This window comes from Rana temporaria, chromosome 8, assembly GCF_905171775.1.
Source record: "Rana temporaria chromosome 8, aRanTem1.1, whole genome shotgun sequence".
Classification (NCBI taxonomy): domain Eukaryota; kingdom Metazoa; phylum Chordata; class Amphibia; order Anura; family Ranidae; genus Rana; species Rana temporaria.
In genome coordinates, this window is record NC_053496.1 from 174,000,896 (window position 1) to 174,028,251 (window position 27,356).

Genomic DNA, 27,356 nt, shown 5'->3' on the forward strand with positions numbered 1-27,356 from the left:
GACGTAACTTGCCTACTCCGGCGTAGAGTGGGCGCATATTTTCGCTGAACGCATTTGGCGCTCCCATTGATTTTCTATTCAAATATGCAAATGAGGGAGATACGGCGATTCACGAACGTACGTGCGCCCGAACCAGTGCGCGTAAAGTTCTACGTCCGGTGTAAAGTTATGCCCCATAAAGGAGGTGTAACTCAGCAGCATCCATGCAAAGGGCTGCACCAGGGAACACAAGCCGGCGTATTTTACGTAGTTTACGTAGTACGTGAATATGGCTGGGCGTAGGATACGTTCACGCCGTAGGCAGTGATCCGACGTATCTTAGGGAGTCGTTCCGACGTGATTCTGAGCATGCCCACTGGGATGCGTCCACGGGATGGCGCATGCGCCGTTGGTTATACGTATCTGTCTGGCGCTCGGCCCATCATTTGCATGGGGTCACGCCTCATTTGCATGGCTCACGCCCACTTTCACCTACGCCGGCTTACGCCTAGGAAACCCAGCGCAGATTTGGGAGGAAGTGCTTTGTGAATTCTGTGCTTGCCTCTCTGCGCTGCGTCGGCGTAGTGTACAGGAGAAACGCTACGGCGGCATAAATGTGCGCCGCTGTCTGTGAATCCGGGCCATAATGTTTGGGAGCTCTAAGTAATTTTCGAGCAAAAAAAAAACTCCATAGTAAAATAATTTTTCTCGGCTTCTCATCTATTTGGTATAATCTGTGCGGTGAGTCAGTATATACGGGGTGGACGTGTCAGAACATAGAGCAGCCAATCAGAAGCCTTGACTCATTGACGTGAATTGAATGCACTCTGATGATCTGCCTTCCAGCACTATGTGTTAGGGTTGGGGAAGAATTTCATCAGCAAACGTCAGTACAGGAAAGACTTGTTCTCCTATAGAAGGCCAAAGAGGCGTTTTCGTCTCATTCTGAGATTCCGGACTGATCCAGGAAGCTGGAGGCCCCTGTGCCGTGTCTCCTATATATTACAGGGCGGAGGTCTCCGGTAATCAGATCATTCCAAGGTAGGAGCCTTTCATACTTCTTCTACCTGACACAACTTGTCCTTAGAATGTCCCTTTCACCTTCTTCGTCCTTATTCTAAACATTACTGCAGGTAAAATACAGAGCCGGGCCGATGGGAAGGTAGAAGAGGCGGTCGCTTTGGGCTTTTTAGCAGGAGGAGGGTGCAACACGGACAGGACGCCAACCTATGCTGCTAAACTCTATAACAGCTCATGGAGGGGGAGGAAGTCACACTTTGGCCTTTTGGTCTCATGCACACGGGAATAAAAAAAGGCGCTTCTACAGGCATCCAGCTTTTTTTATACCTATAAACTCAGTTCAGTGTTAGCCTATGTGGCCATTCACATTGGGCGTTTAGGTCCATATTTTAAGAGCAGGGTTTAGAGGCATAAAAAAAAGCCCCAAATCTGCATTTGGGGAGGAGCTTATTAGTGTAATTTACGCATGAATGTGCCTAAGCATGTATAAATGTGTGTTTACCACTTCCGGACCAGCTCACGCCAATATACATCGGTACATTGAAGAGGGATATCGTTGCTATGGCAGCAGCTAGTTACCATAACCCCAGTATCCTCTTCTTCAACGGGCGGTCCGGATTCCGATAAAAGTGGTCTCTGCAGCGGATTCGCCGCAAGATTTATTTTTTCCCCCCTCCTGTGGCGCTCCGGTGCCCTACGCAGCTCACCGGAAGCCGGCGGAGGTGATCGGATCCTTCTTGGTGTTAGGTATGGAGATGAGCGAGGGGAAGATGACCCCAACCCATCTCCATACCATTGCAGGGCAGAAGCAACGTCAAAACGTCACTTCCGCCCATAGCTTTTAAAGGGACAGTTTTTTTTGTTTTTGTTTTCCAAACGACAACATATTTTTTTTTCTATTATTGCATTTTAGTGTTAATTTGAGATCTGAAGTCTGAGATCTGAGGTTTTTTTGATCTCAGATCTCATATTTAAGAAGTCCTGTCATGCTTTTTTTGTATTAGAAGGCATGTTTACATTCCTCGAAATAGGAATAAACGTGACAACATTTTTTTTTAAAAGAACAGTGTAAAAATTTAAAATAAAAAGTTAAATAAATAAGAAAAAAATTGAAAAATTAACGCGACCCATCCCGCTGAGCTCGCGTGCAGAAGCGAACGCATACGTGAGTAGCACCCACATATGAAAACGGTGTTCAAACCACACATGTGAGGTATTGCCGCGATCGGTTGAGCGAGAGCAATAATCCTCTGTAACTCAAAACATGCAACCAGTAGAATTTTTTTTTAAATGTCGCCTCTGGAGATTTTTAAGGGTAAAAGTTTGTTGCCATTCCACGAGTGAGCGCAATTTTGAAGCGTGACATGTTGGATATCAATTTCCTCTTCGTAACATTATCTTTCACAATATAAAAAAAATTGGGCTAACTTTACTGTTGCCTTATTTTTTAATGCAAAAAAGTGTTTTACTTACCTGAGCCCCTTCATCTCTTCGGCAGGGACGCACTGTCCCTCTTTCCATAGGATCGGGGCTCTTGATTGGATAGATTGATAGCAGCACAGCAATTTGCTGCTGCTGCAGTCAATCAATTCCAATGACATGGGCGCTGGGGGTGGGGCCGAATTCGACATTCGTGTCTATGGACGCAAATGCTGGAGTGCACGCCAAAATTCCAGAACTGTTGAGTCTGGCATGGATGTTAAAGTGTTAGTTAACATAAAACCTGTTCCCTTAAAGCAGATTATACCACACAGTGCTTGTGCTGTCTAATCTGCCCCTCTCTAAACAGTAAAAAACCTGGCTGATCCTAACCACTTCCTGTGTCCCCCTCTATGTGCTGACCACGATAATCAGGGCTGCTGAGCCCAGACCATCGTGGTCAGAGTACGTCCCTCTGTCATCTGCAGCTCTCCTCTCTGCTCTCCTCCCTCCCCCTCACCCCTCCTCCCTGCCTGTCAGCTTTGTGTCTGTGTCTCTGTTTCCGCCCCGTCACTAATATTAGAAATATAATTTAAAAAAAATGGTCACTGCCAGACCCTCTATTAAAGCTAGACATACCACACTGTATAAGTGCTTTATTAAAATGAGGCATGTAAATACAGTTTTAGAGCTATATTCAGGCCGGTCACGTGAATCGTGGCCGGTCTACAGGGCTACTGCAGGAGGGGCTGAGTGTCCATGTGACCTCCCTGGCTGACGTCAGAGGGAGATCTTGGCCCCTCCTGCAGTAGCCATGTATCGGAGGTGTAGAGTGGCCGTGAATCATGAGCCTGAAGATAGCTCCAAAAAGGTATCTACATGCCTAATTTTAATAAAACACTTATACAGGTGTGGTATGCCTGCCTATAAAAGTGATTTACACGTTTGGGTTAACAAGCACTTTAAGGTGGAGCCCCATGCAAAAAAAATAAGTAAAAAAGAGCGTTAGGTTTCATCCAAAATCCATTCCAGTCCCTTAGCCAAGCATGCAGCCTGGCTGGCCAGGAAAAGGGGGAAAACAAACATGCAGTCCCCCTCCTGAACTATACCAGGCCCCATGCCACCAGCATGGGTGGGTACCTTGCCAGGGAGGACCCTCTGAAAGGCATCTCGTCTACTGTTGATAAGTACAAAGGCCTGTTCCCAATAACCTTGGTCTGTGGTTGTGGTGGTCTGCAAGCAGGGGCTGATCATAATCTTGTACCCCACTTTAAGAATAAGGGGGTCCCAGATACTGGCCCCATCCCTTATGAGAATGAGTATGGAGTATATAGTACTCCTTGGCTGAGGTAAAGAGGCAGAAGGATCTCCACCTCAGCCAATTAATTTATAGAATACCAAAAGAGACACAAATCCTCAGAAAGGAAGCCATACATTGGGAATGTTAGGCAAAGACCAAGTTCTCCCTAGAGTCCATTGATTCCATTGCAGGTAAGTGTGTTGTCATTATTGTCAGACTGTTTGATATTTGTGTTCCTTTTAGGTGATGTAAGCTCTGGTTTTCTCCTGCCCGGGTGTCATGGCGGCCTCGTCTTTACAAGGTATGCCTGCTTATAACAACTATTTCCTCTAATGTGTTCCTCCATCTTTAATCTCCAAACGTAAAGGAAGCTATAAAACCTGACTGGTGTAATAGGATGTGTAATCAGCTATATGAAGAGACAGAGGGTCGGGTCTCATGCACATTGGGTGTTTAGCAACGATGCGGGAGGCCTAAATGTAACTTGCAATTTGTGAAAAGTAAGGATGTCTAATGCAAAATAGGGCCAAGGTGGTAGCATGCATACACTGCAGCATAATAATTTAGATAAAATTGATCATGAAAGCTTCACAAATATGGGCTCTTCACAGCCATGCCTCTGTCATGCAATCAGGGTAACATATGGCTACTTTGCAAAGTCTCTATAACCACAGAAAGTCTAGCTGAGAATCACTACTTCACAGTAAAGTCCAAAGTAGTTCTGGTAACACAGGTGAACAGCTGAAGGAATATCAGGAACCAAGGACACAGAGGGGGTCAACCACCTGGAACTAGAGTATTACCATAGAAATCTCACAGTAGTTGGATCTTCCAGAGAAGCTGTGTGCTATTGGTCTCTGTCCCAGCTGCCTTCACACTGGTTCTGACAGTGGAGAGCCTCTCACCCGGCTGCGGGCCACTTGCGCAGCTATCTCTGCCTCGTCAAGTGTGGTCTCCCTCCTGAGGGGGAGAAGCAAAAACGATTATCTATACTGGGCATGTTCAAAAACCCAGGGAGTTGTGGGAAAATGAATTAAAGGGGAATGCATCTGAGCTGAGTAAATAAATGGGCACTCCAATACATACAATACAGGCTATGGTGAGGTGACCAAAAAGCAATCCAACAGCTTTTTGTTGGACCATTACACAGTAAAGTCTTCCTTAAAAAGAAATCCCTGTTCCTCACATTCATCACAGGTCCAAGAAAACTTATTCCCCTTCATTAAAAAACAGCGGGCACAGCAGTAAAATTATTCCTTTATGCCCAATTGGCTAATTGAACACTCATAGCCACAGGTGTATAGTACAGATAGAGCCTAATATTATGAAGCCACTTATTATAGAGCAATTTATCCAACTGTCCATCCAGAGCCTCTGGTTATAGACCGGATACATCCTAAATATAGAAACATTTATCCAACTGTCCATCCAGAGCCTCTGGTTTATAGACCGGATACATCCTAAATATAGAAACATTTATCCAACTGTCCATCCAGAGCCTCTGGTTTATAGACCAGATATATCCTAAATATAGAGCCATTTATCCAACTGTTCATCCAGAGCCTCTGGTTTATAGACCAGATACATCCTAAATATAGAGCCATTTATCCAACTGTCGATCCAGAGCCTCTGGTTTATAGACCAGATACATCCTAAATATAGAGCCATTTATCCAACTGTCGATCCAGAGCCTCTGGTTTATAGACCAGATAAATCCTAAATAGAGAGCCATTTATCCAATTTCCCATCCAGAGCCTCTGGTTTATAGACCAGATACATCCTAAATATAGAGCCATTTATCCAACTGTCCACCCAGAGCCTCTGGTTTATAGACTGGATACATTATAAATATAGAGCCATTTATCCAACTGTCCATCCAGAGCCTCTGGTTTATAGACCGGATACATCCGAAATATAGAGACATTTATCCAACTGTCCATCCAGAGCCTCTGGTTTAAAGACCGGATACATCCTAAATATAGAGCCATTTATCCAACTGTCCATCCAGAGCCTCTGGTTTATAGACCGGATAAATCCTAAATAGAGAACCATTTATCCAACTGTCCATCCAGAGCCTCTGGTTTATAGACCGGATACATCCTAAATAGAGAACCATTTATCCAACTGTTCATCCAAAGCCTCTTGTTCTACTTTAAAAAATTACATTCATCTCTTGCGTGTAGAACAGTGCCGCAGCATTTCTAAAGGAAAACATGTAATTTAAACTTGCTCGCAGCTGTAATGTAGTGCCAACTCCTGACAATATACAGTAGATTAGAAATCAGGGGAAAAAATGTCATAGGGTGTGTTCCCCCTCTAGTGTTTCCACTCCCCCCTTTTATATGTTCTTTATTGAACAATTAATGGTCAAAATAGAACTATGCTAGTGAATTTCATGACTTCAAGTTGGCCTGAATTTTTTCGGTGGTGGGATATCATTTTACAGGACAGATGAATTGGCAAACCCCCGGGGATCTCATCATATATTCTCTGGAAGACCTGAAAGGAAGTGACTTCAAGAGATTAAAGAATAAATTGTCTGATTTCTCTTATGGAGATAAACCTCCCATTCCCAGAGGAAAACTGGAAAATGCAGATTGTATCACCACAAAGGATCTCCTGATAGACAGATATGGAGAGGAGGGAGCTCTGGATGTCATAATTAAAGTCTTGACCCTGATCAGTCTTCTGGGACCCGCAGATGACCTCCAGAAAAGGAGAGCGGAAATAGGTGAGTCCCTGTGCATAACGATCATTTCCTAAAATCACTCACTAATAATTACCAGTATGAGGAGGATGCAGAGAACTTTTCTGAAAGTAAATTAAAGGTCCATTAACCTGAAGAACAGATTTCTGGGAAGTTACCAGACCTAATGCCGCGTACACACGATCATTTTTCGGGTTGTAAAAAACAACGTTTTTTAAAAATGTAATTTAAAACGATCGTGTGTGGGCTTCAGAACATTTTTCGGGTTCTGAAAAACGCCCAATTTTTTTTTCGAACATGCTCTATTTTTTCACAACGTTTTAAATTATGTCGTTTTTCGGGTCGTAAAAAATTATCGTGTGTGGGTTTTAAGGACGTGAAAAACCTGCGCATGCTCAGAAGCAAGTTATGAGACGGGAGCGCTCGTTCAGGTAAAACTATCGTTCATAATGGAGTAAGCACATTCATCACGCTGTAACAAGCGCAAATCGTCTTTTACTAACACGGAATCAGCTAAAGCAGCCCCATGGGTGGCGCCATCCGAATGGAACTTCCCCTTTATAGTGCCGTCGTACGTGTTGTACGTCACCGCGCTTTGCTAGAGCATTTTTTTTCCACTATCGTGTGTAGGCAATGTCGTTTTAAAGATGAGGTTGGAAAAAACGTTGTTTTTTCTAGAGGCTGAAAAAACATTGTTTTTTACAACCCGAAAAATTATCGTGTGTACGCAGCATAAGATCTGATCCTAAGCAAAGACATTTTTCGACATGCAGCCATTTATCTGTACCGTAATCGTATAAAATGTGTTTTTTTTTGCAGCTCAGTTGGGGACACTCAAGACCAGCGACAGATTAACAGGTCAGTAAAATGTCCACTTAAAAAAAGTTTTTACAAGATTATTCTACTACACCAAATTTTCATATTATAGACTCAAATTTTAGCTTTAATCGTGTATTTTTTTTATGAGTATGTGTAGTAAAATAATATGTATTTTTAAGCCATCTCTAGCTTTACTTGGGACAGTAAAGTCCTTTTTTAATATTTCTTTGTTATTATTGTATATAACAGTCTATTCTTGATTTAAACTATACACAGTTTATTTATATGTCAACCAACTAATATGCCTAATTTGGCTTTAATGGTGTAGCATCAGGGGTTGCAGGGGTCACAATGGCTGTACAACCCATGTTTCAGGGGACTTGTGCAGCTTACTTGTCACATTTGATTTTTCAGGGGAAGCAATTATAGGATCCAATCACCTGTATGGCCCAGTCTGCAGCAGCTGAAAGCCTGCTAATCCTCCTCTCCCTCCCGCTGCTTTCAGCTACTGTATAGAGAACCATACAGGGGATTGGTTCCTGTAAATGCCTCCCCCGCCAGACCAATAACCCAGCCTCTGCTCTATTCTCTTCCCCTTGCTGCCTGACACCCCTCTCCCCCATGTGCCTCCCTCAGCGCTGCCAGCTTCATTTCTCTTCTCTCCCACCAGCACCTGCTACACATAGGGGGACGTGGCATTGTTTTATTTTGTTTTCGTATCCACAGTTCCACTCTGTGATGATATGTTTTTTTTTATTTCACACATAGGGGGATTCTTCAGGGTGGAGAGAGGGGGAATGGGCTGGATAATATGTCATTTACCAGCCCCTTGCTTTTCTGAATGAACACAGTGAGTGATCGTTACTGATCGGTACTGACAAAACCAATGAGAATGGACCGTTTTCATCGGTTCACCGCTGAAGTGGTCTGATGTGTGTACACACCATCAGTTCAAAATCCGATCGGGTCAGAACGCGGTGACCTAAAACACACGACGTGCTGGAAAAAACTAAGTTCAATGCTTCCAAGCATGCGTCGACTTGATTCTGAGCATGCGCGGGTTTTGAACCAATGCTTTTCTGTACTAACCATCGGTTTGGACCGATCAGGCAGCGGTACATCGGTTCGGTTTTGAAGCATGTTTTTAAATTTTGGACCGAAGGAAAACAGACCGATGGGCTATACACACGGTCAGTTTTGACCGATGAAACTGAACCTCGGTCCATTCTCATCGGTTTTGTCCGACCGTGTGTAAGGGGCCTCACTGGGGTTGACTTGATTTACTAAACGCAAAAAGACTGAGCACTTTTGCAAAGTGCAGTTGCTCCAGAGCTTAGTGAATGAGCAGAAGCTCTGCTGACATCCATCATCCAATCATGTGCAGGCAAAAATGCTGTTTGTTTTTATTTTCCTCACACGTGATTGGGTATTCTTTGCAAAGTGAAGCCTAACTTAATTATCTAAACTCTGGAGGAACTGCACTTGCAGAGGGCAACTGCACTTAGAAAAGTGCACAGTCTATTTGCCTTTAGTAAATCAATCCCATGGTGTTCATGTATAACTGAAGCATAGAAAACTATGTTTACTGAACTTCAGTTGATGGGTGAACAGGAAGGCTGTGCAGAGCTCTTCCTGTTCATTAATTTTGCACAGCTGAGGCTGCAGACGAAGTGACTGGGGAATCTTTCCTTAGTCCCTTTCTCTATCTCAAAAGTGAGACTTCAGGGATCTCTTTAGACCCCTGATTTTTCACCAAACCCCCCCAAAAAGCACTGTGGAAAAAAAAAAAAAAACTTAAGGGCTTATTCACACAGTTTCTCTGACCTGTTCAGTGTGAATGAGGGTGTTTTTTTGCTGACAGGTAGAAGGATTCATTTATGACAGAACAGACCAATAGGATCTCTTCTGTCATAAATACCCTGCCTGTCAGAGGATCTTAAATACATAGGCCCAGATTCACATACATCGGCGCATATATATGCCGCCGTAGCGTATCTTATTTACGCTACGCCGACGTAGCGCAGAGAGGCAAGCACAGAATTCACAAAGCACTCGCTCCCAAATCTGCGCTGGGTTTCTTAGGCGTAAGTCGGCGTAAGTGGACGTGAGCCATGCAAATGAGGCGTGACCCCATGCAAATGATGGGCCGAGCGTCAGAAAGATACGAATAACAAACGGCGCATGTGCCGTCCCGTGGACGCATCCCAGTGCGCATGCTCAGAATCACATTGGAACTACTCCCTAAGATACGTCGGATCACTGCCTATGACGTGAACGTAACCTACGCCCAGTTATATTCACGTACAACGTAAAATACGACGGCTTGTGTTCCCTGGTCCATACCTTTGCATGGGTTGCGCCTCAAATATGGGGAATAACTTTACGCCGGACGTACGACTTACGCAAACCGCGTATATTATGCGCCGGGCACACGTACGTTTGTGAATTGCCGTATCTCCCTCATTTCCATATTTGAATAGAAAATCAATGGGAGCGCCAGATGCGTCCAGCGTAAATATGCACCCACGATACGCCGGCGTAGGCAAGTTACGTCGGTCGGAAGAAGCCTATTTTTAGGCGTATCTCAGTTTGTGGGCACGGCGCATAGATACGACGGCGCATATTTGCACTTACGCGGCATATCTCGTGATACGTCAGCGTAAGTGCTTTGTGAATCCGGGCCATAGAATGTACCGTATTTATCGGGGTATTGCGCGCTCCGGCCTATAGCGCGCAACCCTAAAGTGGACCTGACATTCCTGTAAAAAAAGATTTTTGTACCTACAGTTTTGGTGTCTTGCGCGGCGTCCATCGGCGGCCTCGTCGGGTCCGGCGTCCGTCTGCGGCTTCGGGTGTCCTCTTCGTCGGGTCCGGCGTCCTTCTACGGCGTCCTCCTCGCTCGATCCCCGCTTTCCGGCGCCGAGTTTGAATACTGCGCCGGCATATACCGAGCGCAGTACACTCGTGTATAGTCGGGCAGGCTCGGCTCCTCTCGCGCTCACGTCCTGGACGTACAGAACGTGAGCGCGAGAGGAGCCGAGCCTGCCCGACTATACACGAGTGTACTGCGCTCGGTATATGCCGGCGCAGTATTCAAACTCGGTGCGGGAAAGCGGACCACGATTTTGCCCTGAAAAAAGTGTGCGGTATACGCCGATAAATACAGTACTTCCTCTTAGATGCACACGGTCTGTGTCTGGAGCCATATACATGCATCCACACACCTGTCAAATTAGGACCTGCGGCTGTGTTCATACAGTTGCTGCATCCCCAAAGCATAATATAGGCTGCCTGCACACAGCTTCAGCCAAATAAAAAAAATTCTGGTTCCTACTGTACAAGCCACAGCAACCATGTGAATAAGTCTCAAGACCTCCTTCACTCACAGAGCTTTTTTCATTATCTCAATACAATTCCATCTTTTAGATTTAGCAGGAATTTTGTAAGTTATATTGCGGTTGTGTCCGCTAATAATGATTTTATTGTAAACAAATATATTATTATTATTATACAGGTTTTATATAGCACCAACAGTTTGCGCATCGCTTAACAAAATAAAGGCAGACATTACAGTTACATTACAATTTGGTACAAGAGGAATCAGAGGGTCCTGCTCATTAGAGCTTACAATCTAAAAAGGGAGGGTCAATTGATACAAAAGGTAATAGCTGTAGGGGATGAGCTGATGGAGAAAGTAAAACAGTGTGTTAGTTAGAAGCAGGATAGGCTTCTTTGAAGAGAAGAGTTTTCAGGGATCGTCTAAATATGGATAGATTAGGGGACAGTGGAACAAATTGGGGTAGGGAGTTTCAAAGGATGGGAGAAGCTCTGGAGAAATCCTGAAGGTGAGCATGGGAGGAGGTGACAAGGGAGCTAGAGAGCAGGAGGTCTTGGGAGGACCGAAGAGAGCGGCTTGGTTGGTATTTTCGGACTAGGTTAGTGATGTAGCTGGGGGCCCGAGTTGCGGACGGCTTTGTAAATTATTGTTAGTACTTAGAATTGTATTCGTTGGGTGAGTGGAAGCCAGTGGAGAGATTGGCAGAGAGGGGTTGAGGACACTGAATGGTTGGTAAGGTGGATGAGTCTTGCAGTGACATTCATTATGGACTGAAGGGGGGATAGTGTATGTAAAGATAATCCAATGACGAGGGAGTTGCAGTGGTCGAGGCGAGAGATTGTCAGGGAGTGAATTAGAAGTTTGGTGGCGTCATTAGTTAAAAGGAGCATATTCTGGAAATGTTGCGGAGGCTAAGGCGGCATGATTTGGACAGGGATTGAATGTGGGCCTGAAAGGACAGTTCAGAGTCTAAGGTTACCCCTAGCACCCTGGCATGTGGGGGACAGACTTATAGTTGTGCCATTGATCTTAAAGGGGTTGTAAAGGTAAATGTTTTTTCACCTTAACGCATCCTATGCATTAAGGTGAAAAAACATCCAACAACACCGGCCCCCCCGAGCCCCCATTTTACTTACCTCACCCCTCGAAAGTCCCCTCGTCCCGGTCATCCTCTTCAGTTCCCAGCCTAGCCGTTGATTGGCTAGGTTGGACGGATTGATAGCAGCGCAGCCATTGGCTGGCGCTGCTGTTAATCACACCCAATGACGCAGCGTGCCGGGGGCGGGGCCGAGTGATACAGTCGGCGGCTATGCTATGCTGTATCACGGTATCACGGCAAGAGCTTTCCACCATGCAAGCTCGCTCGCTCTTGCAGGGGAGGAGCCGAAACAGCCGCCGAGGGACCCCAGAAGACGTAGATCGGGGCCACTGTGTGCAAAACAAACCGCACAGTGGAGGTAACATGTTTAACTTTAGTGTTCCTTTAATTGAGAAGTTAGGGGAAGGGGCACGTGGGGGAGGAACTATTAAGAGCTCAGTTTTAGATTCAGATTCAGTTTGAGGAAGTGGTTTGACATCCAGGCTGATATGTCTGTTAGTAAATCAGTGATGCGTGAGGAGATTGATGGGGTGAGCTGAGGGGCAGAGACATAGATTTGGGTGTCATCAGCATATATGTACATAAAGATCTGAAATAACTCTTTAGCCACTTGGAATATCTTTGAGTGAGGTGAAACCAGCAAATTGTGGTGGGGGGGCTCCAGGTCAACTTTTGCATTGGGGCCCACAAGCTTCACGTTACGCCTCTGTTTGGTTTAACCAATTTTTCGTGTTTTCTTAATGTAATTTCATGTCCATCTGAGTGATAGAAGATTTTTCTTCCTCTCATGTAGAGTGTAAAATGGAATACATGGAGTCAATGAAGGAGGATTTTCAGCGGATTAAAGAACATAATGCTCGTAGAGGGGAGACTGTTAGCTTACAAAGTACATACACCAATTTACAACTAATAAAGGGACCCCAGATCATGGAAGAAAAGATGCATGACATTTTTAATTCAGGCAAAGGACATCTACAAAACTTGAAGAAAAAATCGAATAAATATTCCCCAACGACAATTAAGACACTGTTTGATCCAGATAATGATGATTTCACCCCCAAGGTTGTGGTGCTACAAGGACCTGCTGGGATTGGAAAAACTATGACCTCCAGGAAGATCATGCTGGACTGGGCCTCCGGGAATCTCTACAAAGACGAGTTTAACTTTGTGTTTCATTTGAGCTGTAAAGAACTCAACACCATCACTGGACCCATAAGCCTTGTGGGACTTTTATCCAGAACCTGCAAACTGCAGTTAAGTTCAGATGACCTGGTGTCTATTCTGAAGGATCCTGATAATCACAGAAAACTTCTCTTCATAGTTGATGGTTTTGATGAATTGCAGTGGACCCTGGAAAAAAAATCTAAGGTTTGCCATGACATTTTTGAAGAAACTCATAAAGACTTACTTCTCCAGAGATTGCTCAGGAAACAGATTCTGAAACCGTCTTCTCTGATCATCACCACAAGGCCACTGGCCCTGGAGAAACTTTACGCATTTGTTGATAAATCACGTGATGTTGAAGTTCTGGGATTTACAGAGGAAGATTGTAAGGAATATTTCCACAACTTCTTTAAAAATAAAAATCATGCAGACAAGGCTCTCAGTCTTGTAAAAGAAAATGATGTTCTGTATCCAATGTGTGCCGTCCCCATTGTATGCTGGATTGTGTGCACTGTATTGAAACCCCAAATAAAACAAGACTTGGACTTATTGCAGGCTAAAACAGCCACCTCTATATATCTCCTGTATCTGAAGGGTCTAATAAAGCACCATTGCAGGGACCAGCCAACAAACGCTTGCCTAAAGAAATTGTGTGCTCTGGCTAAGGAGGGAATTTTGAACCAGAAAATCTTGTTTGAGATGGAAGATCTAAATAGACATGGACTTTCTCTGTCTGAGGTTGAGTCTGTATTTCTGAATGAGAACCTGTTTCACCTGGACATCGACACCCAAACCTGCTACAGCTTCAGCCATCTGAGTGTACAGGAGTTCCTTGCTGCTCTCTATTATGTGCTGGGTGATGGTTCTGGAAATGAGGACGGGACCACTGGATTGGGAAAGGGAACTTCTATCCCCGAGATCTGTAAAGGAAATTCACTCTCAACAATGTGTAAAGAACATCCACATTTAGCATTAGCTGTGCGATTCTTGTTCGGGCTGCTCAATGAAAATGAAGTTAACATGTTTTCTAAGAGTACAGGCATTAAAATTTCACTCCCAGACAGGCAAGCAATGGAAGAATGGCTTATGGGAGAATGTCTTTTGAAAGACTTAGATACAGGAAACACCTTGGCAACCTATTCTATTGAAGCCATTCTATGTCTGTATGAGACTCAGGACAAGGACATCATCAGGAGAATCATCTCCTATTCTTCACATTTAGAACTGCTAGGAGAATTCGGGAGGTGTGCCTATAAAAGAAATAATTGGTCTAAACAGCTGTGCTATTGCTTGATGACTTGTGATAGTCTCCAGACTCTCTCTTTTAAACACCTTAGATTGGAACCCAAACACCTGCAAATGTTATCTTCATTATTAAACGGATGTCAACAGCTCAGGTAAGGTGATGGTGAAAATATGTAAATGACTGAAATCCAAAAGATTTTAAATATTCAGTTACAGTTTTTTATTCAGATTTTTTTTAATTTTTTGAAAGAAAGAATGTACAGTTCACTAATAACAAACAGTAGTCACTTATATAAAAAAAACACAATAAAGAAAACATCTTGTCTTATAGCAGAGGCAAGAATATATACCATAGACGACCCCCTAATTTTCCAGCTAAAATGTTGGTTTTGGGATATACTCACTGTATTAGGCCCCATACACACGATAGAATCCATCCGCTGAAAAATCCCAGCGAATGGATTTCAGCGGATAGATCCTATGGTGTGTACACTCCAGCGGATCTGTTTCCGCGGATATTTATCCCCTGGGATGGATTTCCAGCGGATAAATATTTGATGACATGCTATCAAATCTATCCGCTGGAATCCATCCCAACGGATGGATCCGCTGGTCTGTACAGACTCACCGGATCCATCCGTCCGAAGGGATCCCCCGCATGCGTCGTAATGATTCGACGCATGCGTGGAATTCCTTATATGACAGCGTCGCGCACGTCGCCGCGTCATAATCGCGGCGACAGCGCGACACGTCATCGCTAGAGGATTTTGGCGCGGATTTCGATTCAATGGTGAGTACACTCCATCGCATTTAAATCCGCGCAAATCCTCGAGAGGATTTATCCGCGGATACGGTCCGCTGGACCGTATCCGCGGATAAATCCTCTCGTGTGTATGGGGCCTAAGACGACCCCTCACTGTGCCATTATACATGCCTCACTGTGCCAAGCATTGGGAGGGACTCCTGCTGCCATGGAGCCTATCAGGAAAGGAAAATTACAGTAAGTATTTGATAGGAAATTTTCAGTTTTCCTGACAGGCTCCGTGGCAGCATACGTGTGGGAAATAACTCGCCAAACACACCTGAGCAGGCACAATGCTGAGTAAAAAAAATACTTTTTTTTAACAACGTCAACTGACAGTACTTGCAAACCAAAACTAACGGATGACAAGGTGGCTGGTTCAATACAATAGGGAGACACAAAAGTATTAATAGACGACCAGGAGGCCGCTCTACATACAACTTCAGGCGCGACATGACGAGAGGCTGCCCAAGAAGTTGAGATGCTCCGAGTTGGGTGTGCAGTCACTGCCTCTGGAGGAGCCAGGCCCTTTGCTTTATAAGCCCTTTGAATGGTCTGTACTATCCAAGCAGCAATGGATCTAATTGAGGCACGTTTTCCTTTGTTTTTTACACGTAGAAGAATGAAAAGAAAGGATGTTTGTCTAAAAGATTCCGTAACCTCCAAGTATTGACTTAACGTGTGTCCCACATCAAGGAGATGGATATCTTGACCCTCTGATGTCCCAAAAGTGGGCAGTACAATTTCTTGATTTTCATGGAAAATAGATGTAACTTTAGGGTTTGAGCCCAGCATGGGAATTAATACTGATCTGTCTGGAAAAAAGGTCAGGGAGGGTTCTTTTGAACCTAGGTTTCTGATATCAGACACACTTTTAGCTGAAGTGGCTGCTACCAGGAAGATGGTCTTGAGAATAAGGTTTTTAGCTGATAGAGGTTTGTCAGGATCTGTTCCGAGCGTGGAAAGGAAATCCAGTACAAGAGGGAGATCCCACTTGGGAAACTTTGGTTTCCTTTGAGGTCTAAGCCTGATAGCACCCTTGAAGAACTGTCAAACCAAGGAGTGATTGGTCCATGAGACTCCTGTAAATTCCAAGATGGCCGATATTTGTACCCAAAGTGAACTTACTGCTAGAGACAAATCCAGACCTGTTTGTAAAAAGCTAAGGATATCCTGGATTTCTGGAGAACTGCAAGGATTAGGTCAAGAAGACATATGATCTGTGAACTTAGACCAGATACGTTCGTCAACTCTATTGGTGCTTTTCCTTCTAGCATTAAGAAGGGTCGGATGGGCTTCTTGTGGACAACCTAAGGCTTCAAGCCTTCCCCTCTCAAAAACCACACCCTGAGGTGCAGATGAGCAGGACATGGGTGCAGAGTTGTGCCTTGTGACAGAAGACCTGGCCTGAGAGGTAGAAGAACTGAGTCCCGATAACTGAGGAGTGTTAAGAGGGGCCAGAATGGAATCACTGCTATGACTTCCACTTCCTCTGATCTGAGCCTGCGGAGAAACTGGAGTATCACAGGTACCAGAGGAAAGGCATAAGCCTTGCTGAATCTCCACCGGTCCGTGAGGGCATCTATCCCATAGGCATCTATCCCATAGGCTTGGGGAACCTCGAGTAGTACTTGGTCAACTTGTAATTGCATGGGGACGTGAAGAAATCCACTTCTGGAGACACTCCCAGAGTTAGGAGTCAATTGAACACCTCCTTGTGTAGAGACCACTCATTGATGTTCATTTGAACTCGGGACAGAAAGTCTGCTTGTATGTTCTGGACCCCCAGGATGAAATGTTGGACAAATTCCTCTGAGCCCATGATTGGTTCCACTTCCCGGAGTAGGGACCAGCTGCGAGTTCCACCTTGCTTCCTTATGTAAGCAACCGTGGTTATATTGTCCAACCTGAGCATCACTGAGGAGTTCACTATTAGATGGCAGAAAGATATGAGCGCCTGGAAGGGAGCCCGCAGTTCCAGTATATACAATTCCTTGAGAAGGTGCGCTCCACCTGGGCCATTTCTGATAGGCAATGAGTCCCCAAGCCCCGATTGCTGGCATCTGAAGTTATTGTAACCCATATGATGGAACGGATCGAGTGACAGTTGCGAAGATTTTTCCCTTGAAGCCACCAAAGAAGAGACACTCTCATGGGTGGAGTGAAAAGGATGTGCTGACTCTTGCTGGGGGAATTCCATTGCAAGAGGAACCCTTTTTGAAATGGGCGAGTGTGCCACTGAACCCACTTCACCATGAGAATGGTGGCTGCCATGGTGCCAATCACCTTCAGACATTGAAGAGCAGATAGGTGAGATAAATGAGTGTTGAGCGGATCCTGTCCCGGATTACCACAATCTTTTTCTCGGGTAATGAGATGGCGCCTTCCAGGGGCGTAACTAGAAATCACAGGGCCCCATAGCAAAATGTTGTATGGGCCCCCCCCCCCCAAAAAAAAAATGAACTAATGCGGTCCGGCGTCCGTCTGTGGCATTCGTGGTGTCCTCTCGCTTCTTCCGCGTTGTTTTTGAACGCCGTACTGCACTCAGTATATGTTGGCGGTGGCGCTCAGAAAGCGGGGATCGGCGTATAACGCGCACCCACGATTTTCCCCAGATTTTAAGGGGAAAAAAGTGCGTGGTATACGCCGATAAATACGGTAGATGTTTTTTAGGGTGAACCTCCGCTTTAAGAACATGTTATGGCATAATGGCAAGTGGGTCGGGTGATACAACATACATACACATGATGATTGATATACATGATACTGATTATCTTCTACATCAGACCCAGTAACTGCCACCAATGCCCAGATAATTAAATTAATGAAGCATATGCAGCTAATTGAAATTCAAAGAGCAAAGAAGCTTTGCAAAGTTTGGTCACCTACTAGTAAGCCTGGGTAGTAGGTGACCAAACTTTGCAAAGCTTCTTTGCTCTTTGAATTTCAATTAGCTGCTGCATATGCTTCATTCATTAATTTAATGAGCTGGGCATTGGTGGCAGTTACTGGGTAGTATATAAGGCAATTAGCTCTCAGTCTCAGTTGTGAGTGACACTGACAATATTTGTGAATAGGTAGGTACCTGGTCCTGGCTGGCCACCTCAGTCACGAGTCAGTGGAGTCACCTGCTGCTGCAGTGTGTGTGTGCTGCTGCCGCCTGCCTGCAGTGCTGCCTGGCTTTGGGGTTCCCCATTCTCGGATGGTTAGGAAAGTCTCCTCTGACCTGGCGCCGGGCGGCTGTCCTCTGACCGGCTCCAGAAACTTCACGCGGCGCCAGGGCTGGCCCAAGACATTGTGCTGCCTGGGCCCAAGATTTAAATGCTGCCCCCCCCCCCAAAAAAAAAAAAAGTACGCCCACCAAATGGCCCCTACATACAATGTTATATAATGACAATTAAAATGAAAATTTAATGTATCACGGAGTTAGATTTACATGCAACAGTGGTGGTGGTTGGGGGGTTCCATCCAATGCAGCTGTGGTGATGGTGGGGGGTTCAGTCAGAGGCAGCAGTGGTGGTGCGGGGGGTTCAGTCAGAGGCAGCGGTGGTGGTGCGGGGGGTTCAGTCAGAGGCAGCGGTGGTGGTGGGGGGGTTCAGTCAGAGGCAGCGGTGGTGGTGCAGGGGTTCAGTCAGAGGCAGCGGTGGTGGTGCGGGGGTTCAGTCAGAGGCAGCGGTGCGGGTTCAGTCAGAGGCAGCGGTGGTGGTGCGGGGGTTCAGTCAGAGACAGCGGTGGTGGTGCGGGGGTTCAGTCAGGCAGCGGTGCGGGTTCAGTCAGAGGCAGTGGTGGTGGTGCGGGGGTTCAGTCAGAGGCAGCGGGGGTTCAGTCAGAGGCAGCGGTGGTGGTGGGGGGGTTCAGTCAGAGGCACCGGTGGTGGTGGGGGGGTTCAGTCAGAGGCAGCGGTGGTGGTGCGGGGGTTCAGTCAGAGGCAGCGGTGGTGGTGCGGGGGTTCAGTCAGAGGCAGCGGTGGTGGTGCGGGGGTTCAGTCAGAGGCAGCGGTGGTGGTGCGGGGGTTCAGTCAGAGGCAGCGGTGGTGGTGCGGGGGTTCAGTCAGAGACAGCGGTGGTGGTGCGGGGTTCAGTCAGGCAGCGGTGCGGGTTCAGTCAGAGGCAGTGGTGGTGGTGCGGGGGTTCAGTCAGAGGCAGCGGGGGTTCAGTCAGAGGCAGCGGTGGGGGTGGGGGGGTTCAGTCAGAGGCACCGGTGGTGGTGGGGGGGTTCAGTCAGAGGCAGCGGTGGTGGTGCGGGGGTTCAGTCAGAGGCAGCGGTGGTGGTGCGGGGGTTCAGTCAGAGGCAGCGGTGGTGGTGGGGGGGTTCAGTCAGAGGCAGCGGTGGTGGTGCGGGGGTTCAGTCAGAGGCAGCGGTGGTGGTGCGGGGGTTCAGTCAGAGGCACCGGTGGTGGTGGGGGGGTTCAGTCAGAGGCAGCGGTGGTGGTGCGGGGGTTCAGTCAGAGGCAGCGGTGGTGGTGCGGGGGTTCAGTCAGAGGCAGCGGTGGTGGTGCGGGGGTTCAGTCAGAGGCAGCGGTGCGGGTTCAGTCAGAGGCAGCGGTGCGGGTTCAGTCAGAGGCAGCGGTGGTGGTGCGGGGGTTCAGTCAGAGGCAGCGGTGGGGGTTCAGTCAGAGGCAGTGGTGATGGTGGTGGTGGGGGAGTTCAGACAGAGGCAGGGAGGATCAGAAGGGCACACACCAGGGAGGGGTCAGAAGGGTATACAGCAGGGAGGGGTCAGGAGGGTATACAGCAGGGAGGGGTCAGGAGGGTATACAGCAGGGAGGGGTCAGAAAGGAATACACCAGGGACGGTTAGGAGGGTATACACCAGGGAGGGTCAGGCGGGTATACACCAGGGAACGGTCAGGAGGGTATACACCAGGGAGGGTGAGAAGGGTATACACCAGGGAGGGTGAGAAGAGTATACAGCAGGGAGGGGTCAGGAGGGTATACAGCAAGGAGGGTGTGAAGGGTATACACCAGGGAGGGTATACAGCAGGGAGAGTATACAGCAGGGAAAGGTCAGGAGGGTATACAGCAGGGAAAGGTCAGGAGGGTATACAGCAGGGAGGGGTCAGAAGGGAATACACCAGGGTATACACCAGGGAGGGTCAGGAGGGTATACACCAGGGAGGGTGAGAAGGGTATACAGCAGGGAGGGGTCAGGAGGGTATACAGCAGGGAGGGTGTGAAGGGTATACACCAGGGAGGGTATACAGCAGGGAGAGTATACAGCAGGGAAAGGTCAGGAGGGTATACAGCAGGGAAAGGTCAGGAGGGTATACAGCAGGGAGGGGTCAGGAGGGTATACACCAGGGGGAGTGAAAACCTGGAGACAGTGAAAATCATTAAGTCCAATTGTCTGCTAGTAGGCACCACCTCCATGCTAATCTGCAGTAATACAGCAGATTTAGCATAGAGGTGCATGCAAGCTACACGAGGAACTGCAAGATGATTTACCTCCACACTGACTTGTCTCCCTCTGACACCAGACAGGCACGATCTTGTGGTCAGGTGAATCCCCATCCTGCCCACTCAAACAGCAGAGGCAAGGAGACTCCGCCTCAGGGATGTCACTGTATTCATGCTGGACAGTGGCCGTGCTGAAGGAGTGAGGTCAGGTGGGGGGAGGTACGGGGGGACGAAAAGGATGAAGGGACGGTGCGCAGAGGAGGGTAGGCAGAGCAAGCTGTTCTGGCCGAGTGGCCAGTCACACTTTTCATCAAGCATGGGGGGCGCCTGTCACACTTGGCTCCTCCATGCTGACATGAGCTGATTTTGCTTGGATGGTTTAATGTGTCCTCCCCCCCCCCTATAGCGCCGATGGCACTTCCCAGGTCTGAATGGCATTTAGCTGACAGACACTCGGCGGCGGTGAGAAAAAAAAAAAAAAAAAAACCTCGGTCATTGCCTTGCCCTGCTCACCGGGCCCCACTCGGCTGCGGGCCCCATAGCGCCCGCGTGGGTCGCTATGGCGGTAGTTCCGCCACTGGCGCCTTCCAATGTGTTGAAGAGGGCACCGAGAAAAACAGGAGATTGTGTTGGTTCTAGATGACTCTTCTCCTGATTCAGGAGCCACTCAAATTCTCGGAGAGTGGCAATCACTAGGTTTGTGTGCGCTAGGAGTTGACCTCTGTCCTGAGCTAGAAGCAGGAGGTCGTCTAGGTAGTGATGAAGACTAACTCCTTTGACTCGGAGCAGAGCAACAACAGCTAACAGAACTTTGGAGAACACCCGAGGAGATTTCGTGAGACCAAAAGGAAGGCAGGTGAATTGTAAGTGTTGATTGCCTACTGCAAAGCAGAGGAACTTTTGGAAGTCTGATGCCACTGGAACGTGGAAGTAGGCATCTTTCAGGTCTATTGACACCAACCAGTCTCCTGGATGGACCGACTGCTGGATCGTTAACAGTGACTCCATCTTGAATATTTATTTTTAAATAAACCGGTTGAGATGAGTCAAGTCTAATCTGAGTCTGGGGGTGCTGTTGGAGTGGCCTGAGGAGACCGTCTTGATGGTCCAAAAGTCCAGAATTGAGGCCATCCAAACATGCCGAAAGTGGAGAAGACGAGTCTTCACCTGTTTGAGTGGGCCCAATTTCAAAAAGACTTAGTGGAATCTCGCCTACCAGAGGGACCACTTATTGTGGGCTTTTAAAAAGTGGAGTGCCTGGATTTCCAGGACCTTGTAAATTCACGACCAGGCCTGTAGCTGCATGCCTCCCTTGCACGATCGGTGTACTGTGTTCTCGGAAAAGTGTGTTTCCGGTTTTGTAAACGCCTATCCTGATGGAGGAATCCCGACTTACCACCCGTGGCCCGGGTTATGACGTTATCAAATTTGTTGCCAAAGAGAGATGTGCCCTGAAAGGGGATACGGCACCAAGCCTGCTTAGAAGCTGGATCGGACAGCCAGGGACGGAGCCACAAGGCACGACGGGCGTTGACCACTGATAACATCACCCGGGCCACTAGGTGAATAGCATCAATAGAGGCCTCCCCCAGAAAGGCGGGTGTCAGCCTGATTTCCTGGATAGGAGAGCTCTTGGCCATCTCTTCAGAGATACCTCTAAGGGACTCGTCCACATTGTCTGACCATGCCTCCAAGGCTTTTGAGACTGCTGCCAAGGCCAGGACAGGTTTACAAACTGTTACTGCTGTCAAATAAATCTGTTTCAGGTCGGAATCAATCTGTCTCTCCAAAGGATCTTTAAATGAGACTGTATCTTTCAAAGGAAGAGTCGCATGCCTATCGAGTCTCATTAATGCTGCATCAACCAAGGGAGCTGAATCAAGGTGTTTAATCTCTTCTTCCTTGAAAACTTTTGACTGCATAGAGCTTTTTCTATCTATTTTGCCCCATTCTTCAGATATTATAGCGCCTACTTCAGTGAGAAAAGGAAAATATTGACGTTCCTTACTGAGCTGTTCAAAAAATGTTCTATGTTTAGGAGGAGAAATAACTGCCTCTTTGATCAGGCGTTAACTCGCTTAGGTTGCTTAGGGTGACTCTGGCAGGCAGCACAGCAAAGACAGCATCCTGGTAGTGGCTTTGTCTCTCCATGATCTGGTCCCAGAATTTATTTTCCACATGGTACAGTAGTAGCTTCCAATAGCACCTCGTCCGCTCTCCACACTGGCCCTGATAACTTGCTGCACACTGAGGAGATTCTCCAAATTGCTGTGGATTTCTGCCAACTCAGGATCTCTCTTTCTCTCGCTGACAATTTTGGGCACAGTTGTTCACTCCTCACTATCTCTGAACTGTCATGTCAGAGCCTTTTCTTATTCACTATGGGCTCCTAGATCTCGTTCTCTCTCTTACTCTGAAAAACACCTCCTCGCTCTCTTAAATGTCTCTATCTCTCTCTGATGCTGGTACCTCAGACAGCTCTCCTCAGATGCTTTTTACCTCAGATAGCTCTCCTCAGATGCTTTTTACCTCAGATAGCTCTCCTCACTGTTATAAGTGTCACTTTGTCCCAGCAAAGGACTATTTTAGCCTTGGTATCTCCCTCTCTGATGCTTCCAGAGTCTCTCTCTCTCTGTCTGACAATCTCCTGTCAGCACTCCCTCTCCATTTTACCTCAGTAGTCCCCTCTCCTCATTCTCCCCAGCCTCCTCAGCACTTCCTAACACTCCCCTTTTTTCCAGTGAGCCTTTTGTTTGAGTTTTCTGTAAAGTCAGTATCTCTTTGTCTCCATCTTGTGGCCAAAAGGAGAAATTGCATTACAAAAAAATGCCTGCTACATATATTTTTTACTTTCTGCTATAAAACACATCAAATAAAAAATGTTTAAAAAATCAAATTTCTTCATCAACCTAGGCCAACATTTATTTTGCTACATATTTTTGGTAAAAAAAATACCAATAAGCGTATATTGATTGGTTTGCACAAAAGTTATAGCGTCCAAAAACCATGCGATATATATATGGAATTTTAGTTTTTTTTTGTTTTAATAGTAATGTAGCAATCAGCATATCGGACACTAAATGGCACTTTTTTGGGGACCAGTGACACTAATATAGTGATCAGTGCTAAAAATATGCACTGTCACTGTACTGACACTGGCTGGGAAGGGGTTAACATCAGGGACGATCAAAGGGTCAGATGTGTTCCTATGGAGTGCTTGCTAACTGTGTGGGAGGTGCTTGTACTGTTGGAAGACAGAGATTCATGTTCCTGCTTAGCAGAATCACAGGATCACTACCATCCCTACAGACAGAACGGCGATGTGCCTTGTTTACATAGGCAGAGCGCCGTTCTGCTTCTCTCAAGAAATGATCGGCGGGTTCGCTGGACCCGCTGATTGGCTCCCGCTGTGATCGATCACAGTGGGAGTGGATGGCCGGCAGCAGGTGTCTGCGCTAGGGTGACCACGTGTCCTGGATTGCCCGGGACAGTCCCGTATTTTGCAGGTCTGTCCTGGGCACCTTCATTCCAGGACAATACAGTGTCCTGGAATGAAACTGACACAGCCACCCCCCCAGGCCAATCTCATGCCCCCACAAAAGGCTGCCACATCACCGCTTTACTCACTGAGAGTACTTGTCCTGGCCAGGAATGCCTGGAGGAGCACAATTCCCGCCCCCTGTTTGTGATTGGAGAAATCCTAAATCCTGCATCTTGTGTCCAATCACTGTCCAATCACTGTGCTGTGATTCGTTACAGCACAAGCTGATTTTTGGGAAGAGGGAGGGGGGGTGTCCCTGAATGGAAGTTTTGGAAATGTGGTCACCCTAGTCTGCGCCCCAGACCCCGAAGTTCAAAATCACATACCTGTTCGTGATTTTGCACAGGAGAGCCACCTTGCCACCATATATGCATTGTATACGGTTAGCAAGCGGGAGCTTGAGGCAGAAAATAAAACCAATCACTGCTCTGATGAAAAAAGGGCGTATTGATTAAATCAATATTCAGGAGATCTGAATATGGCAAGTTTGGGGGGTGGGCTGGGGTCAGGGGCATATTTTGGCAATTCTACCTTGGGTGTAGGAGAATCTTGCTCTGGCAATGGGTAGTGGACAATAACATGTAATGTCTTTGTAATTTATTTTTTTCTTGCAGTTTTATGGATGTGAATTCCCCATTGAAGTATGAAACGCGCACCATTCCATTTTCAGAAAAAAAAATCTTTTTAATTCCTTATGAAGTACCTATTGATCTTTCCTGGTTGGCTCACCCACATAGTAATATCAGGGCATTAAGGTAAGACAGTGTCTATTTTTTGCAGAGATATAGAAATGTTAAGTAGTTTATAAATTGGCTTTCTCCAGTGCTTCCTTGTATGCCCAGTTATTTTTCATTCCAGTGGATAGAGCTTCTTCTCTCACCTGTCCACTTTGCTCTTGTATTTCCCTTTTTCTTTGCTTCTTAAGCCTCGTACACACGACCGAGTTTCTCGGCAAAAACCAGCAAGAAACTTGCTGTTTTTTTTTTTTTTTTGTGCTGAGGAAACCGGTCGTGTGTACACTTTTCGACGAGGAAACTGTTGAGGATCTCGTCGAGCCAAAAAGAGAGCATGTCTTCTTTTTCCTCGACGGCAATGGAGAAATTTGGCTCGCCGAGATCCTCGACAGCCTAACAAGGAACTCGACGAGCAAAACGATGTGTTTCGCCCGTCGAGTTTCTCGGTCGTGTGTACGAGGCTTTAGATTAGAAATGTCTTCTTCATAAATGTGAAGTAGCGGCCCATCAATTAGACCGCCCCCCCTATCCATGCATCTACATGCAGGGCGCTGGACCATGGATTCCAATGGGGGTGGGGGGTTCAAAGCACGTGATTAGAGCCTGAGGCTCTAATAGGCTTCAAAAAAGGGTGAGCTCCAGGCGCAGAGCGCTGCGCCCAAAGCCCACCCAGTTGTGTGACATTAGTGAATGAATATTCGCTATCGCCACACTGATCCTCCTCCCAGCCAAACAGGAAGCGGATCTTTGTGATCCTCCTTTAATGCTTTCATTGGTGGTCCTCACTGCCTATGGAGAATTTGCTGACACAGTTGGGTCTGTCGGATAGGGAGGGGTATTAGACCCCCTCTTATACCACAACTTCCCAACATTCCTTATTTTACTTTGTCCTATCCCTCTTTCTTCCACCATTTTTTTTCACATTCCTTTTTTACGTGTTTCTTTCTCTCCTTAAAGCGGATGTGCCATGGGAAAAAAATATTAAAAGCCAGCAGCTACAAATACTGCAGCTGCTGACTTTTAATATAAGGACACTTACCTGTCCTGGAGTCCAGCACCGATCGCAGCAGAGGACGAGCGATTGCTCGTCTCTCTGCTGCTCCCCCCGCCATCCACACTGAGGGAACCAGGAAGTGAAGCGCTGCGGCTTCACTGCCCGGTTCCCTACGGCGCATGCGCGAGTCGCGCCACGCCCGCGATTAGCTCCCGCTGTGTGCTGGGAGCCGAGTGTTCCCAGCACACAACGGGGGGCGACGGGATGTGACGGAATGCCCGTCTTTTGCCCATGAATGCCGGGCCGGAAGTGGGTGCAAATACCTGTCTTTAGACAGGTATCTGCACCCCCCTCTCCCCTGAAAGGTGTCAAATGTGACACCGGAGGGGGGGAGGGTTCTGATCAGCGGGACTCCACTTTAGGGTGGAGAACCGCTTTAACCACTTCAGCCCTGGAAGATTTTCCCCCTTAATGACCAGGCCATTTTTTGCGATATGGCACTGCATCGCTTTAACTGACAATTGCGCGGTTGTGTGACGCTGTACCTAAACAAAATTGGCGTCCTTTTTTTTCAGACAAATAGAGCTTTCTTTTGGTGGTATTTGATCACCTCTGCGGTTTTAATTTTTTACGCTATAAACAAAAAAAGTGTGACAATTAAAAAAAAAACACTGGCCCGGATTCAGAAAGGAGATACGCCATCGTAACTCTGAGGCCCCGTACACACGACCGGATCTGTCCGCTGGGATTTATCCGCGGATCAGTTCCAGCAGATAGATCCGGTGGTGTGTAGGGCCTAGCGGACATTTCCCAGCGGATAAAAATCCAGCCGACGGATTTCCAGCGGATAAAAATTTCTTAGCATGCTAAGAAATCTATCCGCTGGAATCTGTCCTTCGGACTTATCCGGTCGTCTGTACAGACTCACCGGATAAGTCCGCCCGATCCCCATCCCTCGCATGCGTCGAAGTGATTCGACGCATGCGTAGAAGTATTTACCTTCCAGGGTCGCGCACGTCGCCGCGGCGACGGCGCGGAACGTCACCACGTATGTTTTCCGCTGGGATTTTGATCTGATGGTGTGTACAGCCCATCAGATCAAAATCGGGAGGAGAAATGTCCGCTGGAAACGGTCCGGCGGACCGTTTCCAACGGATATCCTCTCGTCTGTACGAGGCCTGAGTTGTGTTGTCGTATCTATGCGACTGATTCATAGAATCAGTTACGCATAGATTTCCCTAAGATCCGACCGGCGTAAGTGTCTTACACCGTCGTATCTTAGGCTGCATATTTACGCTGGCCACTACGTGGTGCTTCCGTATATTTACGCGATTAATATGCTAATTAGGTGGATACGCCGATTCAGAAACGTGCGTCCGCCCGGCGCATTTTTTTACGAGTAATGCAAGTGTAAAGTAGTGTCTCCCTATGCTTGTCATCAGCATTATGGTAATCACACAGCACAGCAGGTGCTGTATGGCTGTGTCACAGTAGTAGGAACTACAACATGCCGCGCAGAATTATGTACCTGCACCCCGATATAGAAAAAAAAAAGTCCCTCCTCTGCACTCACCTACTGGGCCCCACTATTGGCCTGATGGGACCCATAAAAATTGAATTATACACTCCCCCAAGCAAGTAGAAAGGGGGGTGTAGTTTAGGAAGCCTTTTTTCTCATTTGGGAGAAATGAACTATAAAACTGCCCGAACCCCCCTGTTTAGCTGATGGGACCTGGCCCAGTCCAGCATGACCAGTTGTACTGCCTTATCAGCAGCCCTGTTAGTCAGTGTCTCTGACATT

General features: G+C 47.0%; 1 protein-coding gene across 4 annotated transcripts in view; it reads left to right on the forward strand.

Moving 5' to 3' along the window:
* Positions 1 to 836: 836 nt before the first annotated feature.
* The window catches only part of LOC120909442 (NACHT, LRR and PYD domains-containing protein 3-like), a 57,627-nt gene continuing 31,107 nt past the window's right edge, over positions 837 to 27,356 (forward strand). Inside the window, exons 1-6 of one of the 4 annotated variants that reach the window (XM_040321215.1) lie at positions 837 to 1,020; positions 3,962 to 4,019; positions 6,165 to 6,449; positions 7,245 to 7,283; positions 12,474 to 14,241; positions 24,442 to 24,582. In XM_040321215.1, coding sequence (XP_040177149.1) covers positions 3,998 to 4,019; positions 6,165 to 6,449; positions 7,245 to 7,283; positions 12,474 to 14,241; positions 24,442 to 24,582 — 2,255 coding nt within the window. In that variant the 5' untranslated portion in view covers positions 837 to 1,020; positions 3,962 to 3,997. The remainder of the gene's footprint in view (positions 1,021 to 3,961; positions 4,020 to 6,164; positions 6,450 to 7,244; positions 7,284 to 12,473; positions 14,242 to 24,441; positions 24,583 to 27,356) is intronic. The other 3 variants (XM_040321214.1, XM_040321213.1, XM_040321216.1) reach the window with 3 other exon arrangements.